The sequence below is a fragment of the Orcinus orca genome, chromosome 2 (genome assembly GCF_937001465.1).
Source record: "Orcinus orca chromosome 2, mOrcOrc1.1, whole genome shotgun sequence".
Taxonomy (NCBI): Eukaryota; Metazoa; Chordata; class Mammalia; order Artiodactyla; family Delphinidae; genus Orcinus; species Orcinus orca.
The window spans coordinates 73,801,137-73,820,699 of NC_064560.1; the positions used below are offsets into that span (position 1 = coordinate 73,801,137).

The 19,563-nt window shown below is 44.2% G+C and overlaps 1 protein-coding gene across 1 annotated transcript in view; it reads right to left on the minus strand.

Annotated features, from left to right (window-relative positions):
- Window positions 1-11,205: 11,205 nt before the first annotated feature.
- The window catches only part of FAM169BP (Protein FAM169B), a 91,128-nt gene continuing 82,770 nt past the window's right edge, over window positions 11,206-19,563 (minus strand). The window contains exon 8 of the mRNA XM_049706109.1: window positions 11,206-18,343. Within this exon, the coding sequence (XP_049562066.1) occupies window positions 18,164-18,343 (180 nt within the window). The 3' untranslated portion in view covers window positions 11,206-18,163. The remainder of the gene's footprint in view (window positions 18,344-19,563) is intronic.

The window sequence follows — 19,563 nt, forward strand, 5'->3', positions numbered from 1 at the left end:
CATTAATTTTGTATCCTGCTACTTTACCAAATTCACTGATTAGCTCTAGTAGTTTTCTGGTAGCATCTTTAGGATTCTCTGTGTATAGTATCATGTCATCTGCAAACAGTGACAGCTTTATTTCTTCTTTTCTGATTTGGATTCCTTTTCTTTTTCTTCTCTGATTGCTGTGGCTAAAACTTCCAAAACTATGTTGAATAACAGTGCTGAGAGTGGGCAACCTTGTCTCCTTCCTGATCTTAGTGGATATGGTTTCAGTTTTTCACCATTGAGAACGATGTTGACTGTGGGTTTGTCATATATGGCCTTTATTATGTTGAGGTAAGTTCCCTCTCTGCCTACTTTGTGGAGGGTTTTTACCATAAATGGGTGTTGAATTTTGTCAAAAGCTTTTTCCACATCTATTGAGATAATCATATGGTTTTTATCCTTCAATTTGTTAATATGGTGTATCACATTGATTGATTTGTGTATATTGAACAATCCGTGCATTCCTGGGATAAACCCCACGTGATCATGGTGTATGATCCTTTTAATGTGCTGCTGGATTCTGTTTGCTAGTATTCTGTTGAGGATTCTTGCATCTATGTTTTCAGTGATATTGCCTGTAGTTTTCTCTCTTTGTGACATCCTTGTCTGCTTTTGGTATCAGGGTGATGGTGGTCTCATAGAATGAGTTTGGAAGTGTTCCTCCCTCTGCTATATTTTGGAAGAGTTTGAGAAGGATAGGTATTAGCTCTTCTCTAAATATTTGATAGAATTCGCCTGTGAAGCCATCTGGTCCTGGGTTTTTGTTTGTTGGAAGATTTTTAATCACAGTCTCAATTTCAGTGCTTGTGATTGGTCTGTTTATATTTTCTATTTCTTCCTGGTTCTGTGTCAGAAGGTCTCGCTTTTCTAAGAATTTGTCCATTACTTCCAGCTTGTCCATTTTATTGGCATACAGTTGCTTGTAGTAATCTCTCATGATCCTTTGTATTTCTCCAGTGTCAGTTGTTACCTTTCCTTTTTCATTTCTAATTCTATTGATTTGAGTCTTCTCCCTTTTTTTCTTGATGAGTCTGGCTAATGGTTTATCAATTTTGTTTATCTTCTCAAAGAACCAGCTTTTAGTTTTATTGATCTTTGCTATTGTTTCTTTCATTTCTTTTTCATTTATTTCTGATCTGATCTTTATGATTTCTTTCCTTCTGCTAACTTTGGGGGTTTTTTGTTCTTCTTTCTCTAATGGCTTTAAGTGTAAGGTTAGGTTGTTTATTTGAGATGTTTTCTGTTCCTTGAGGTAGGATTGTATTGCTATAAACTTCCCTCTTAGAATTGCTTTTGCTGCATCCCATATGTTTTGGGTCGTCGTGTTTTCATTGTCATTTGTTTCTACGTATTTTTTTTATTTCATCTTTGATTTCTTCAGTCATCTCATGGTTATTATGTAATGTATTGTTTAGCCTCCATGTGTTTTTATTTTTTACAGATTTTTTCCTGTAATTGATATCTAGTCTCATAGCGTTGTAGTCAGAAAAGGCACTTGATACGATTTCAGTTTTCTTAAATTTACCAAGACTTGATTTGTGACCCAAGATATGATCTATCCTGGAGAATGTTCCATGAGCACTTGAGAAGAAATTGTATTCTGTTGTTTTTGGATGGAAAGTCCTATAAATATCATTAAATATATCTGGCCTATTGTGTAATTTAAAGCGTGTGTTTCCTTATTTATTTTCATTTTGGATGATCTGTCCATTGGTGAAAGTGGGGTGTTAAAGTCCCCTACTATTATTGTGTTACTGTCGATTTCCCCTTTTATGGCTGTTAGCATTCGCCTTATGTATTGAGGTGCTCCTATGTTGGGTGCATATATATTTACAATCATTATATCTTCTTCTTGGATTGATCCCTTGATCATTAGGTAGTGTCCTTCTTTGTCTCTTGTAATAGTTGTTATTTTAAAGTCTATTTTGTCTGATATGAGAATTACTACTCCAGCTCTCTCTTGATTTTCATTTGCATGGAATATCTTTTTCCATCCCCTCACTGTCAGTCTGTATGTGTCCCTAGGTCTGAAGTGGGTCTCTGGTAGACAGCAAATATATGGGTCTTGTTTCTGTATCCATTCAGCCAGTCTATGTCTTTTGGTTGGAGCATTTAATCCATTTACATTTAAGGTAATTATCGATATGTATGTTCCTATTACCATTTTCTCAATTGTTTGGGGTTTGTTATTGTAGGTCTTTTCCTTCTCTTGTGTTTCCTGCCTAGAGAAGTTCCTTTTGCCTTTGTTGTAGAGCTGGTTTGGTGGTGCTGAATTCTCTTAGCTTTTGCTTGTCTGTAAAGCTTTTGATTTCTCTGTCAAATCTGAATGAGATCCTTCCTGGGTGGAGTAATCTTTGTTGTAGGTTTTTCCCTTTCATCACTTTAAATATGTCTTGCCACTCCCTTCTGGCTTGCAGAGTTTCTGCTGAAAGATCAGCTGTTAAACTTATGGGGATTCCCTTGTATGTTATTTGTTGTTTTTCCCTTGCTGCTTTTAATATTTTTTCTTTGTATTTAATTTTTGATAGTTTGATTAATATATGTCTTGTCATGTTTCTCTTTGGATTTATCCTGTATGGGACTCTCTGTGCTTCCTGGACTTAACTATTTCCTTTCCCCTATTAGGGAAGTTTTCAATTATAATGTCCTAAAATATTTCCTCAGTCCCTTTCTTTTTCTCTTCTTCTTCTAGGACCCCTATCATTTGAATGTTGGTATGTTTAATCTTGTCCCAGAGGTCTCTGAGACTGTCCTCAATTCTTTTCATTGCTTTTTCTTAATCTGCCCTGTGTTAGTTATTTCCACTATTTTATCTTCCAGGTCACTTCTCCGTCCTTCTGCCTCAGTTATTCTGCTATTGATTCCTTCTAGAGAATTTTTAATTTCATTTATTGTGTTGTTCATCTTTATTTGTTTGCTCTTTAGTTCTTCTAGGTCCATTTTAAACGTTTCTTGTATTTTCTCCATTCTAGTTCCAAAATTTGGCATCATCTTTACTATCATTATTCTGGATTCTTTTTCAGGTAGACTGCCTAATTCCTCTTCATTTGTTTGGTCTGGTGGGTTTTTACCTTGCTCCTTCATCTGCTGTGTGTTTCTCTGTCTTCTCATTTTACTTAACTTGCTGTGTTTGGGGTCTCCTTTTCGCAGGCTGCAGGTTCATAGTTCCTGTTGTTTTCGGTGTCTGCCCCCAGGGGCTAAGGTTGGTTCAGTGGGTTGTTTAGGCTTCCTGGTGGAGGGGACTGGTGCCTGTGTTCTGGTGGATGAGGCTGGATATTGTCTTTCTGGTGGGCAGAACCGCGGCCGGTGGTATGTTTTGGGGTGTCTGTGACCTTATTATGATTTTAGGTAGCCTCGCTGCTAATGGGTGGGGTTGTGTTCCTGTCTTGCTAATTGTTTGGCATAGGGTGTCCAGAGCTGTAGCTTGCTGGTTGTTGAGTGGAGCTGGGTCTTAGCGTTGAGATGGAGATCTATGGGAGAGCTTTCGCCATTTGATATTATGTGGAGCCAGGAGGTCTCTGGTGGACCAATGTCCTGAACTCAGCTCTCCCACCTCAGAAACACAGGCCTGACATCCGGCCGGAGGACCAAGACCCTGTCAGCCACATGGCTCAGAAGAAAAGGGAGAAAAAAAGAAAGAAAGAAAAAAAAAGGAAATAAATTTATTAAAATAAAAAATTATTATTAAAAATAGAAAAATTAAAAAGTAATAAAAAAGGAAAAAGACAGGAAGAAGAGAGCAGCCAAACCAAAAACAAATCCACCAATGATAACAAGCGCTAAAAACTATACTAAAAAAAAAAAAGACAGACAGAACCCTAGGACAAATGGTAAAAGCAAAGCTATACAGACAAAATCACAAAAAGAAACATACATATACACACTCACAAAAAGAGAAAAAGGAAAAAATATATATATATCATTGCTCCCAAAGTCCACCGCCTCAATTTTGGGATGATTCATTGTCTATTCAGGTATTCCACAGATGCAGGGTACGTCAAGTTGATTGTGGAGATTTAATCCGCTGCTCCTGAGGCTGCTGGGAGAAATTTACCTTTCTCTTCTTTGTTTGCACAGCACCCAGGGTTCAGCTTTGGATTGGCCCCACCTCTGTGTGTAGGTTGCCTGAGGGCATCTGTTCCCACCCAGACAGGACGGGGGTTAAAGGAGCAGCTGATTCGGGGGCTCTGGCTCACTCATGCTGGGGGTAGGGAGGGGTACGGTGTGCAGGACGAGCCTGCGGTGGCAGAGGTTGGCGTGACATTGCAACAGCCTGAGGTGTGACATGTGTTCTCCTGGGGAAGTTGTCCCTGGATCACGGGACCCTTGCAGTGGTGGGCTGAACAGGCTCCTGGGAGGGGAGGTGTGGACAGTGACCTGTGCTTGCACACAGGCTTCTTGGTGGCTGCAGCAGCAGCCTTAGCATTTCATTCCCATGTCTGTTGTCCACACTGATAGCCGCAGCTCGCGCCCATCTCCGGAGCTCATTTAGGCCGTGCTCTGAATCCCCTCTCCTGGCTCACCCCGAAATATTGGTCTCTTGCCTCTTAGGCAGCTCCAGACTTTTTCCTGGACTCCCTCCCAGCTAGCTGTGGCACACTAGCCCGCTTCAAGCTGTGTTCACGCAGCCATCCCTAGTCCTCTCCCTGGGATCTGATCTCCGAAGCCCGAGCCTCAGCTCCAGCCCCCACCCGTCCCCGCAGGTGAGCCGACAAGCCTCTCAGGCTGGTGAGTGCCGGTCAGCACTGATCCTCTGTGCAGGAATCTCTGCTTTGCCCTCCGCACCCCTGTTGCTGTGCTCTCCTCCATGGCTCCGAAGCTTCCCTCCACCCCACCATCCCCCCGACCATCTCCGACGGCGAAGGGGCTTCCTAGTGTGTGGAAACCTTTCCTCCTTCACAACTCCCTCCCGCTGGTGCAGGTCCCGTTCTTATCCTTTTATCTCTGTCTTTTCTTTTTTCTTTTGCCCTACCCAGGTACGTGGGGAGTTTCTTGCCTTTTGGGAAGTCTGAGGTCTCCTGCCAGCGTTCAGTAGGTGTTCTGTAGGAGTTGTTCCACATATCGATGTATTTCTGAGGTATTTGTGGGGAGGAAGGGGATCTCCACGTCTTACTCTTCCGCCAACTTGCAGGTCTCTCCATGCAATGGAATATTCTTCAGCCTTGAAAAAGAAGGAAATCCTGCCATTGGTGACAACATGGATGAAACTGGAGAACATTACGCTGAGTGAAATAAGCTGGACACAGAATGAAAAATACTGCATGATTCCACTTACATGAGGTACCTAAAATAGTCAAACTCATAGAAGTAGAAAATTGAATGGTGGTTACCAGGGGCCAGGGGAGTGGGGGATGCAGGAGCTGTTGTTCAATTGATATAAAGTTTCAGTTACATAAGATGAACACATTCCAGAGAGCTAACGTGCAGCAGCGCCTGCAGTCATGACTAGCGTATTATGCACTTAAAAATTGATGAACAGGGCATATCTCCTGTTAAATCTTCTTACCCCCCCCCCAAAAAAAAGGGACACAGGAAATGTTTGGATGTGATGGACATGTCCATTACCTTGATATGGTGGTGACGGCTTCACGGGTGTGTGCATATGTCCAAACTCACCAAATTATATACAGTAAGTATGTGCAGTTTACTGTATATCAATTATATCTCAGTAAGCTGCTTTTTTTTTTTAAAGAGAGCTTAATGGAATGATCTCCCTGTTTCTCTGCACCCCAGTGCTGATGGGAACAGTGTGAATCCCACATGCGGGTGCATGGAAACCGAGAGGGAACAATTCCCTTTGCTGGGAGCACACCAGACCTCCACAGATGGTTCAGTGTTCACCCAACATTTTTTTTTTTCTTTTTTTTTTGCGGTATGTGGGCCTCTCACTGTTGTGGCCTCTCCCGTTGTGCAGCACAGGCTCCGGACGTGCACGCTCAACGGCCATGGCTCACGGGCCCAGCCGCTCCGTGGCATGTGGGATCTTCCTGGACCGGGGCACGAACCCATGTCCCCTGCATAGGCAGGCGGACTCTCAACCATTGCGCTACCAGGGAAGCCCCACCCAACATTTTTCATTCTCTCCCTTTAACCGCAGCATCGCCCAAACGCTCACCCTGTGAGCTACCCGGGGAGCGGGCGAGCCTCACAGCCTCCTCTTTCAACCTGTGGCGGAGGGAGGTAGGGTGAATTTTAGTGGGTTGGCAGCTCCAGGTCCTATTTTTTTGCTGGCAAGCCTACCGGGTGAGTGAAGAAATTAGGAAACTTTGAAATCTGTCTGCACTCCTGGACTCACAATGAAAGATAAACATTTTTTCCTTAAAAGAAAGAAAGGAATAGAGATTTGAGCTCTCTCAAGAATAAGTCTAACTTATTATCCGTCTTGTTGCACACTGAAATGCCAGAGAGGCGGAGCGGGGTGGGGGGAAGGGGGAACTAGTTCCATACTGAAACCGATCAACAGAGGCAGGCACGAGCAGTCTGCACGGCTGTTTCTTTCCCTTGTAAAGCACCGAGTTTCCAGCTGCGATTAAAGATGCCCACGCAGGCTGGGCGTCCGCGGATTCTACAGGAGGCAGGCTGGGTCCACTGCCTGGGGACACACACCAACGGCTGCCTGCCGCCTGGGCTGAGCGGGCTTTGGTTTGTGCAAGGCTGCCATCGTGTGGCCGCCGTGGGTATCTCCCTGGGAAAACTGCCCACGCTCTCTGCAAATCTAAGATCACCGTTTTCTGCCACCAGCCAGAAGGAGGGCTCAAGATATCGATTACGAGGAAAATCAAGTTCTAAGGTTCCCATCCAGGTCTGAATCTTCTCAAAAATACCCGATGCTGAGGCAGCCTAAAACTCTGAGGGAAAATCTGTCTGAGGTCCAGTGCATAGCAATAAGTGTCACCACCGCTGCCAGACACTGAACCCCTAAGGCAAGCTTCTGCATGACCCTGGGTCCCCAACGTCCTCTGCCCACCTTGCATCTGGTTTTCTTTACTGAGCAGGATTTTAAGGTTCATCCATGTTGTAGCATGTATTAGCACTTCATTCCTTTTTATAGCTGAAGAATATTCCATTGTATGGCTATACCACATTTTGTCTATCCCCACTGCCAACTGATGGATTTTTTAGTTGATTTCAGTTTTTGGTTATTATCAACAATGCTGCTATGAACATACGTGTACAAGTTTTTATGTGGACATATGCCTTCAGTTCTCTTGCATATATACCCAAGAGTGGGATTTCTGGATCTTATGCTAAGTTTGGGGTAGAGCAGCCCACAGGGCACGGGCCCAGGATCTGGGCATAGCTTTCTTCCAAGTAATGACTTCCCTGTGAATTTTTCTATATATATTCATTGTAGAGTCAAATAACTTCCTCCCCGTTAACTCCCTTTAGATGGGAATAAAAGGACATGCATTTATAAAACACAACTATTACTACTGCAACACAGAAAGCCACCAAAGGAAAAGCAGATAAACTGGACTTCATCAAAATGTTGCACTTCAAATTACATCACCAAGAAAGTGAAAAGACAACCCATGGAATGGGAGAAAATATCAATATTTGCAAATGATGTATGTGATAAGAGACGTGTATCCAGAATATATAAAGAACTATTACAACTCAAAAATAAAAAGACAATCCAATTAAGAAATGGGCAAAGGAACTGAATAAACGTTCCTCCAAAGAAGACATAAAAAGGGCTGACAAGCACATGGAAAGTTGCTCCACGTCACTAGTCATCAAGGAAATGCACGTGAAAACCATTACAAGATACTAGTTCTCAAGCATTAGGGTGGGGCCATAATCACAAAGATCAAAAGCAAAGAGTGCTGGCTGGGATGGGGAGAAACTGGAACACTCCCCTATTGCTGGAGGAAATGTAAAATGGTGTATCACTTTGAAAAATAATTTGGCAGTTCCTCAAAATGTTAAAAATAGAATTACCATATGACCTGAAATTCCACACTTGGGTATAGACACAAGAGGATTGAAGGCAGATGTCCACATAAAAACACAATGTTCATAGCAGCATTATTGATGGTTGCGAAAAACTGACATCAACCCAAAAGTCCATCAATCAAGAAATGGATTTTTAAAAAGTGGTATATCCATACAGTGGAATATTCTTCAGTTATTCTGATACATGCTACGACATGGATGAACCTTAAAAACATTATACTAATGAAAAAAAGAAAAAGATGCAAATGACCACACATTGTATGATCCCACTTGTATGACATGTCCACAACAGGCAATTCTGGAGAGAGAAACTAGAATTTGTGGTTGCCTAGGGCTGGGTGGTAGGTGGAAAGGGAGAGGCTGCTAATGGGTACAGGGTTTCTTTTTGACGTACTGACTGTGGTAGTGGTTGCACAACTCTGTAAACATACTAGAAACCACAACAGTATATACTTTAAAATAAACTTGATGGATTGTAAATTATATCTCAACAGAGCTGTTATATAATAACAGGCAAGAACATGGAGGAACGAAATAATAAATTTTAAAACGGTGATTTAATAAAACAACACACCAGAGAAGCAGAGTCAAGATGGTGGAGTGGGAGGACACAGAGTTCACGTCTCCCCACAACTAGGGCATCTACCAGGTGGGGACTCCGATGCCCAAGGAAAAAGGAGGAACCCCCGAGTGACCAGGTAGGATGTGGGGGGGAGTGAGGGGGGAGGAGAAGTGGAGATCAGACAGGACCGGCACCCCTGAGGGGTGGCTGGGAGAAGGGAGGGGTTACCACACCTGGGGGGACCCTCAGAGGCTCAGAGGATCAGGGGGGAGTGTGGCTAGCGTTTCTCCTTCCCACTCGGGCCCCGAGAAGCCTGCAGGGGCCCCGGGCCTGGTCCTCCACCCTCCGAGACCCCCTCTGGCAGCATGGGTCCTAGGGGCATAGGAGGGACAGAGGAGGGGGAAGAGGAGGAGAGGCAGATGAGGTGGGGGTACCCACCAGGACCAGAGGATCAGGGAAAGTGCAGCTGGTGTTTCCCCCGCCCACTCAGGCCCTGAGAAGCCTGCTGGGCTCCCAGGCCAGGTCCTCCACCCTCCAAGGTACCCTACAGCCGTGTGGGTCCTAGGGTTGTGGAGGTGTGCAGGGAGAAGAGAAGCGGCGACCGGGGAGGGACCCTCCAGGATCAGAGGATCAAGGGAGATGCAACTAGTTTCCCCTGCCCACTCAGGCCCCGGGAAGCTTGCTGGGGTCCCAGGCCGGGTCCTCCACCTTCCAGGGCCCCCTCCAGCCCCACTGGTCCTAGGGGCATGGGGGGTGGGGAGGAAGAAGAGGAGAGGCAGATGGAGAGGAGCCCTCTGGGACTGGAGGATCGGGGGGAATGTGCCTAGCATATCCCCTGGCCACTCAGGCCTAGGGAGCCAGCTGGGGTCTGGGACCTGATCCTCAGCCCTCTGAGGCCAGAGGCACTTGCAGGCCCCACTGGCTGTGCTGAGCCTAAGCCCCGCCCCTCACCCCCACCCCCAGGGCCTTTTCCTGCATGTGGGTCCTAAGCTTAGACCTCACCCACTGCCAAAGCCCTGCCCCCCACAGCCAAGGCCTTTTCCAGCTTTTTTTTTGTTTTCCTCTTTTTTGCTATTGTGGTTCTGTTTTACCTTCTGGTTGTTGTTTCATCTATATTTATTTTTTCTAACATAACTGTTAGTCTTCTAATCTTATTTTATTTTTTACTCTGTTATTGTTCTGCTTTTTTTTTTCTTTTTTTGGCCGCCCTATGCGGCTTGCAGGATCTTGGTTCACAAGACGGGGGTCAGGCCTGAGCTCTGGCAGTGGGAGCACTGAGTCCGAACCAAACCACTGGACTAAAAGAGAACCACAGACCCCATGGAATATTCATCACAGTGAGGTCTCCTGGAGGTCCTCTTCTCGGTACCAAGACCCAGCTCTACCCGACAGCCTACAAACTCCAGTGCTAGAAGCCTCAGGCCAAACAACCAGTAAGATAGAAACACAATCCCACCCAACAACAACAAAAAAAATGAGATGACAAAAAAATATGTTACAGATGAAGAAGCAAGGTAAAAACCTACAAGACCAAATAAAAGAAGAGGAAATAGGCAACCTACCTGAAAAAGAATTCAGAGTAATGATAGTAAAGATGATCCAGAATCTCAGAAATAGAATGGAGGCACAGATTGAGCAAATACAAGAAATGTTTAACAAAGATCTAGAAGAACTAAAGAACAAACAGAGATGAACAACACAATAACTGAAATGAAAAATACACTAGAAGGAATCAATAACAGAATAACTGAGTCAAAAGAACGAATAAGTGAGCTGGAAGACAGAATGGTGGAAATAACTGCCAAGGAGCAGAATAAAGAAAAAAGAGTGAAAAGAATTGAAGACAATCGCAGAAACCACTGGGACAACACTAAACGCACCAACATTCAAATTATAGGGTTCCAGAAGAAGAATAGAAAAAAAAAGTGTCTGAGAAAATATTCGAAGAGATTATAGTAGAAAACTTCCCTAACGTGGGAAAGGAAACAGCCACCGAAGCCCAGGAAGCGCAGAGAGTCCCAGGCAGGATAAGCCCTAGGATAAACACACCAAGACACATATTAATCAAACTAACATTATATTCAAAGAAAAAACATTAAAAGCAGCAAAGGAAAAGCAAAAAATAACATACAAGGGAATCCCCATAAGGTTATCAGCTGATTTTTCAGCAGAAACTCTGCAGGCCAGAAGGGAGCAGCAGGATATACTTAAAGTGATGAAGAAGAAAAACCTACAACCAAGATTACTCTACCCAGCAAGGATCTCATTCATATTTGACATAAAAATCAAAAGCTTTACAGACAAGCAAAAGCTAAGAGAATTCAGCACCACCAAACCAGCTTTACAACAAATGCTAAAGGAACTTCTCTAAGTGGGAAACACAAGAGAAGGAAAAGACCCATAAAAACAAACCCAAAACAATTGAGAAAATGGTAATAGGAACATATCGATAATCACCTTGAATGTAAATGGATTAAATGCTCCAACAAAAAGACACTGACAGGCTGAATGGATACAAAAATATGACCCATACATATGCTGTCTACAAGAGACCCACTTCAGACCTAGGGACACATACAGACTGAAAGTGAGGGGATGGAAAAAGATATTCCATGCAAATGGAAATCAAAAGAAAGCTCGAGTAGCAATACTCGTACCAGATAAAACAGACTTTATTTAAAATAAAGACTGTTACAAGAGATAAGGAAGGACACTACATAATAATCAGGGATCAATCCAAAAGAAGATATAACAATTATAAATATTTATGTCCCCAGCATAGGAGCAGCTTAATACATAAGGCAAATGCTAACAACCATAAAAGGGGAAATCAACAGTAACACAATAGTAAGGGACTTTAACACCCCAATTACACCAATGGACAGATCATCCAAACAGAAAATAAATAAATAAACACAAGCTTTAAATGACACAACAGATCAGATAGATTTAATTGATATTTATAGGACATTCCACCCAAAAGTGGCAGAATACACTTTCTTCTCAGGTGCACACAGAACATTCTCCAGGATAGATCACAACTTGGGTCACAAATCAAGCCTCAGAAAATTTAAGAAAATTGAAATTGTATCAAGCATCTTTTCTGACCACAACACTATAAGATTAGAAATCAATTACAGGAAAAAAAAAACTGTAAAAAACACAAATACATGGAAGCTAAACAGTGCGCTACTAAATAATCAAGAGATCACTGAAGAAATCAAAGAGGAAATTAAAAAACACATAGAAACAAATGACAACCCAAAACCTATAGGATGCAACAAAAGCAGTTCTAAGAGGGAATTTTATAGCAATTCAATCTCACCTCAAGAACAAGAAAAATCTCAAATAAACAATCAAATCTTACACCTAAAGCAACTAGAGAAAGAAGAACAAAGAAAACCCAAAGTCAGTAGAAGGAAAGAAATCATAAAGATCATATCAGAAATAAATGAAATAGAAAACAAGAAAACAATAGCAAAGATCAACAAAACTAAAAGTTGGTTCCTTGAGAAGATGAACAAAATTGATAAACATTTAGCCAGACTCATCAAGAACAAAAGGGAGAGGACACAAATCAATAAAATTAGAAATGAAAAAGGAGAAATCACAACTGACACCGCAGAAATACAAAGGATTATAAGTGATTATTACAGACAACTGTATGCCAATAAAATGGACAACCTGGAAGAAATGGACAAATTCTTGAAAAGGTACAATCTCTCAAGACTGAACCAGGAAGAATTAGAAAATATAAACAGACCTATCACAAGTAATGAAATTGAAATTGTAATTAAAAAATCTTCCAACAAACAAAAGTCCAGGACCAGATGGCTTCACAGGCGAATTCTACCCAACATTTAGAGGAGAGCTAACACCTGTCCTTCTGAAACTTCTCCAAAAAATTGCAGAGGGAAGAACACTCCCAAATTCGTTCTACAAGGCCACCATCACCCTGATACCAAAACCAGATAATGATATCACAAAAAAAGAATATTCCAGACAAATATCACTGATGAACATAGACGCAAAAATCCTCAATAAAATACTAGCAAACAGAATCCAACAACACATTAAAAGGATCATACACCATGATCAAGTGGGATTTATCCCAGGAACGCAAGGATTCTTCCATATATGCAAATCAACCAATGTGACACACCATATAAACAAATTAAGGAATAAAAAACATACGATCATCTCAATAGATGCAGAAAAAGCTTTTGACAAAATTCAACACCAATTCATGATAAAAACTCTCCAGAAAATGGGAACCTACCTCAACAGAATAAAGGTCTTATATGACAAACCCACAGCAAACATCATTCTCAATGCTGAAAAACTGAAAGCATTTCCACTAAGATCAGGAAGAAGACAAGGATGTCCACTCTCACCACTATTATTCAACATAGTTTTGGAAGTTTTAGCCACAGCAATCAGAGAAGAAAAAGAAATAAAAGGAATCCAAACTGCAAAAGAAATAGTAAAACTGTCACTGTTTGCAGATGACATGATACTATACATAGAAAATCCTAAGGATGCCACCAGAAAACTACTAGAACTAATCAATGAATTTGGTAAGGTTGCAGGATACAAAATTAATGCACAGAAATCTCTTGCATTCCTATACATTAACAACGAAAAATCAGAAAGAGAAATTAAGGAAATAATCCCATTTACCATCACAACAAAAAGAATAAAATACTTAGGAATAAACCTACCTAAGGAGGCAAAAATCTATACTCAGAAAACTATAAAACACTGATGAAAGAAATCAAAGATGACATAAACAGATGGAGAAATATACCATGTTCTTGGATTGAAAGTATCAATATTGTGAAAATGAAAATACTACCCAAAGCAATCTACAGATTCAATGCAATCCCTATCAAATTACCAATGGAATTCTTCATAGAATTAGAACAAAAAAAATTTTACAATTTGTATGAAAACACAAAAGACCCCGAATAGCCAAAGCAATCTTGAGAAAGAAACACGGAGCTGGAGGAATCAGACTCCCTGACTTCAAACTATACTACAAACCTACAGTAATCAAGACTGTATGGTACTGGCATAAAAACAGAAATATAGATCAATGGTACAGGATAGAAAGCCCAGAGATAAACCCACGCACATATGGTCATCTAATTTATGACAAAGGAGGCAAGAACATACAATGGAGAAAAGACAGCCTTTTCAATAAGTGGTGCTGGGAAAACTGGACAGCTACATATAAAAGAATAAAATTAGAGCACTACCTAACACTGTACACAAAAATAAACTCAAAATGGATTAAAGACCTAAATGTAAGACTGGACACTATAAAACTCTTAGAGGAAAACATAGGAAAAACACTCTTTGACATAAACCACAGCAAGATCTTTTTGACCCACATCCTAGAGTAATGGAAATAAAGACAAAAATAAACAAATGGGACTTAATTAAACTTAAAAGCTTTTGCACAGCAAAGGAAACCATAAACAAGACAAAAAGACAATCCTCAGAATGGGAGAAAATATTTGCAAATGAAGCAACTGACAAAGGATTAATCTCCAAAATATACAAACAGTTCATGGAGCTCAATATCAAAAAATCAAACAACCCAATTAAAAGATGGGCAGAAGACCTAAATAGACATGTCACCAAAGAAGACATACAGATGGCCAAGAGGCACATGAAAAGATGCTCAACATCACTAATTATTAGAGAAATGCAAATCAAAACTACAATGAGGTATCACCTCACACCAGTCAGAATGGCCATCATCAAAAAATCTACAGGGCTTCCCTGGTGGCGCAGTGGTTGAGAGTCTGCCTGCCAATGCAGGGGACACGGGTTCGTGCCCTGGTCCAGGAAGATCCCACATGCCATGGAGCGGCTGGGCCCATGAGCCATCGCCGCTGAGCCTGGGCATCCGGAGCCTGTGCTCCACAACGGGAGAGGCCACAACAGTGAGAGGCCTGCGTACCGACAGAAAAAAAAACAACTCTACAAACAGTAAATGCTAGAGAGGGTGTGGAGAAAAGGGAACCCTCTTGCATTGTTGGTGGAAATGTAAATTGATACAGCCACTATGGAGAACAGTATGGAGGTTCCTTAAAAAACTAAAAATAGAACTATCATATGACCCAGCAACCCACTACTGGGCATATACCCTGAGAAAACCATAATTCAAAATTCAAAAGGACATATGTACCCCAATGTTCATTGTAGCACTATTTACAATGGTCAGGACATGGAAACAGCCTAAGTGTCCATCAACATATGAATGGATAAAGAAGATGTGGTACATATATGCAATGGAATATTACTTAGCCATAAAAAAGAACGAAATTGGGTCATTTGTAGAGATGTGTTGGACCTAGAGTCTGTCATACAGAGCAAAGTAAGCCAGAAAGAGAAAAACAAATATTGTATATTAACGCATATATGTGGAATCTAGAAAAACGGTACAGATGAACCTATTTGCAGGGTAGAAATAGAGATACAGACGTAGAGAACGGACGTGTGGACACAGGGTGGGAAGGGGAGGGTGGGACAAATTGGGAGATTAGGATTGACATATATACACTACCATGTGTAAAACTGATAGCTAGCGAGAACATGCTATAAAGCACAGGAAGCTCAGCTTGGTGCTCTGTGACAATCTAGATGGGTGGGATGGGGGAGGGAGGGGAGATCCAAGGTCCAAGAAGGAGAGGATATAGGTATACATATAGCTGATTCACTTCATTGTATAGCAGAAACTAAAACAACATTGTAAAGCAATTATACTCCAATAAAAAAATAAATAAATTTTTAAAAAATAAAAATAAAACACACCACGCACACAGCCTATCTGACAGTCTTCATGCACCCCTGCCACTTGGAAGGAACCCTGCACAGACCCCACACCGACAGGGCTGTGTGCTGCCAGGGAGAGGCTGCTCTGAGCTCCACGTTTCTCTCTAACACCACGTGGTTTGCTCGTACATCTTTTTTTTTTTTTTTTTTTCGGTAGGCGGGCCTCTCACTGTTGTGGCCTCTCCCGTTGTGGAGCACAGGCTCAGCGGCCATGGCTCACGGACCCAGCCACTCCGTGGCATGTGGGATCTTCCCGGACTGGGGCACGAACCCGTGTCCCCTGCATTGGCAGGTGGACTCTCAACCACTGCGCCACCAGGGAAGCCCTGTTCGTACATCTTTAAATGAATTACATCAACACATCAGTTTTTCTTCCTTGGGAGGATTCTCTTATTGATAGTAACTTCATCAAACCCCTGAGCCACTTTGATCAGTTCATTTCCTCATAAACAGAAAGTACCAGTGATTTGTCTCAAACAGTGAAATGTTCACAGCTCACATCTACACCACGTGTGAAAGGTTACGTCTGACGTCACACACAGCAGCCCCTCCACTACAGACTTGAGACCACTGTGCCTCCTTCCCAGAGAGCCTACATGCACTGGGGGACTTTACATCTCCGTACGGAGCTCTAAACTTTCTGTTCAGTTGGACTCATCCCTCTTTCTAACGAATGTAAGAGAGACAAGCGTATTGGAAGATTCCAGGAGGGACCCTTCCAGAAAAGTTTCCTTGAGTCCAGGGACCATGCTTCACTTATCTGTATGTCCCCTGTGCCCAGCACAGGGCTTGGCCCTGAGCAAGCATACTGAATGTCTATTGTACAGCAGGATGGATAGATGGATGGATGGATGGATGGATGGATGTGAACAAATGGGTAAATTCGTGGGTGGGAAGATGAGCAGAGAGATGGAGGGAGAGAGCAAGAGAGGGACAGGGAAATGGATGGGTGGGAGGATGGATGGATGGATGGACACATGGGTGAGTAAATAAGTAACAGAGGTCCCACCCCATGTACCCTTTAACCACTCAGGGAAGCAGCAAGTAAGTATCTTGCCAGCACTCGGCACCGGTCGTCTTCTTCCCACCCCCAGCCTCCAGGATGGACTTCACTAAATCCCTAAAAGGTTGAAACTGTCCTTCCACCCACCTCTCCAGGGTCTAGCAGCAGAGGAACAGAAGGAAGGTGTCACCCCTCACTCCTGAGGTGACATGTTACCATCCACCCCCCACCAGTTACCAAGGGCCAGGTCGGAGCTGACACTCAGCCACCCCAGGCTGACCCTGGTGGAGGCTCAGAGAGGCCCAGCGAGTGACGAGTGCTTAGAGGCCATGTGGGAAAGAGAGGACACCTGAGCTGAAACCAGATGTGTAAGCAGGAATGAGCCTGACTAACGTGTGTGCGTGTGTGTGCGTGTGTGTGTGTGTGTGTGTGTGTGCGCGCGCGCGCATGCATGCGTGCAGGAGGGAGTGGTGAGGGCGGGGAAGGCAAAGACCCCCAGCAGACCCTAAGTGAGACCCTGGTGTGTCTGAGGATGGAGAGGCCCAGGCAGCCAGGCAACAGAAGACAGGGCGGGCGAGCCCAGAGGCAGGTGCGGCGTCAGCGGGGCCCTCTGTGACAGGCCCTGAGTGCTGCAAAGACAGTGTCGAGCCACAGAGGGGGTGGGGTGTCCTTGGTGATACAATCAGGTTTGCACTCCCCAGAAGTCAAGGCGGCACTTGGGTTGCCCGCCCCAGGACGACCTGACCAGCCTTCCCTGGAAAGAATCCTGCTGACCCTGGGAGAGCCCATGCTGACTGCAGAGAAAGCCCATCCCAATCTCAGGAGACAGGCTCTGAGACCTCGTGAAGCTGCCTGGACTGTGCCTTGCCCTGTGAACAGGCTTCAGCACTTGCCACGGCCAGCCTCGCCTGTCCTCACTGAGGTCTGGGGGGGCAGGAACCCTGACGGCGGCTGGGCACGTGCCGGAGCAGGGCTGTGTAGGTATGTAGAAAGGGGGGCTGCTGTCACATGCAGGCCAGGATGTCACCTTTACAGTCACCTTTATTAGTACAAGCCTGTCCGCTGAAGGCACCAATACTATAGAAGGGCCATCAGCCTGAAGTCCCCTCTGGTGGTTCCCTTGGGAAGTAGGTGCTGCTACGATCCTGGTGCCCGCCTGGAGTCCACTCTGAGCGCCTCCTGCACCAGCCAGACGTGAGCCAGAGGCCTGGGTGTGCACCAGGCAGCCTGGTCCTGACCTCAGGGAGCTTCCGACGTGGCTGAAGCTTCTCCAGAAAGAAACATGTCTCCTTGGAAACCCCCTCTGGTGTCTGGGGTCTCGCAGTTACAGCAGAGCTGTCATGGGCAAACCCCAGAGGGATTTCTGCAGTGTGGACGGGGCAGCCCTGGGCTTCCTTGTGCTGAAGAAAGAGGCGTAGTCATGCGGTTCCAGTGCAGTCTTCACAAATTCATCCTGAGCAAGAGAAACCATGTTAGGTTTAACGAATGGGCTTCTGAAATCTGAGCGTGGGAAAATGATTACTTGCCCCTGTACAGCACCTTCGGATTAAATGGGGGGCTTCTCAGGCTTCCCATCACCTGAGCCCACACATCAAGCCTGAGGTAGGAAGGTCTGTGTGGTCATTTGCTCCTCAAATGACAGCACAGCAAGGACAGAGGCCAGCTCCCAGCGACAGGAGCATGGAGTGGCAGGTAGCTCTCAAACCCACGTCCCCTGGAACCTAGGCAAGCCTCTCGGTGGACTCAGCTCAGCCTCTGCGAGTTAGGGGTTAGGAGCTGGGACGCATGTGCTTCCGCCACGACCCTGGGGGCAGCCCAGCATCCACCGCCGTCCTCTTGGCTTCCTTCCCCTCCTGCTCAGCCCAGCATGCTCTCGCAAGCCACCCAGCTGCTTCTGTCACTGCGCAATCTTGATCATTCTTCTCCACTTCTTCTCCACTGATCCTCTCCTGAAACCAGAAAAGAATCAACAGAGCATCCCAATTAACACAGGCCTGGCTGCGCCCCGCACCGCGAGCTCAGAGTCAGAGCAGGCGAGCCAGGTTCACACACCAGGCCGGCCGCGGGGACACCGTGTTCTGTACATAAGATGCTCTGAGCACAGATTTACTGATGGGAACATATATTTAGTGGTGGGACATGAAGTCCTGGCCCGGGGAGATCCAAGAGAGAACAAGGCAAGGAGGCACTACTATAAAAGTGGAGAAGCGCAGACTTCCCCAGACACACGCCCGCAGGCGTCAGGTCACACTGGACACCTCCTGCTTCCTCTAACGGCCTTCAACGTTTAAAAGGAGAGTCAGAGATTAGCACAGAGGCAAAGCACACGCTCGGTTCAGTAGCCTGACAGCCCATCTTTCCACTGTGACCCAAGGAACAGGAAGGCCCTCCTCTGCCAGATGGCTAGAACTGATGTCAGACACTAGTCAGCTTTTCTAAGATAATCCAGCACTTTCTGAGATGTTTTATGCCTTTGATGTTGAGTCTTCTATCCCAGAACCATCTGTTTTCCAATATAAGCAGCATTCCCCACAAAATGCATTTGTAAGTTTTGGAGTTTAATGTCATTATCGTTTCTTTAGGGATTCCAGAGCAAAGGCCCTTCCACGCCAGCAAATGGATGTCAGGACAATCACCTTGTGTGGACAAGTGTCTGGCTTGGCCTCAGGAAAATACTCATGGAATCGTATCACTCCAAAATCTTATAAACTACTGACGACAACAGGCCAGCAAGGAATATTCAGGAACCATCCTTACCCGCGGTTCTGTCTACCATTGCTCTGAACCATCTCATAACCTAATGCCCTATTCCATTTTCTAGCATCTGGGCTTGAGGGGCGGGGAAGGAAAGAAAGATAAATTTGTCCACACATTAGTTCTGCTTGAAAGATACTGGTCCATCACAGAATCTGAAATTCAGATTTTTCAGTATTTCCTTAACAATGCAAAATTACGGCTCATTCCCATGTGTTCTCTGTTTAGTTTTGGCTTTGTCAGAGCTTGTCTAGCTTAGAGAAGAGGACCGTGAAAAGTCTAATTGCAATGGCCTCTCCTTCCACTGCAGCTCGGAGATTCTGAGCGTAAATCAAGGGCCTACTGCCCCAGAGGAGCCCAGAGCAGAGGTGTTTAGGAAACTTCATGAGCATGACACAATGACTAGTCCTAGAAT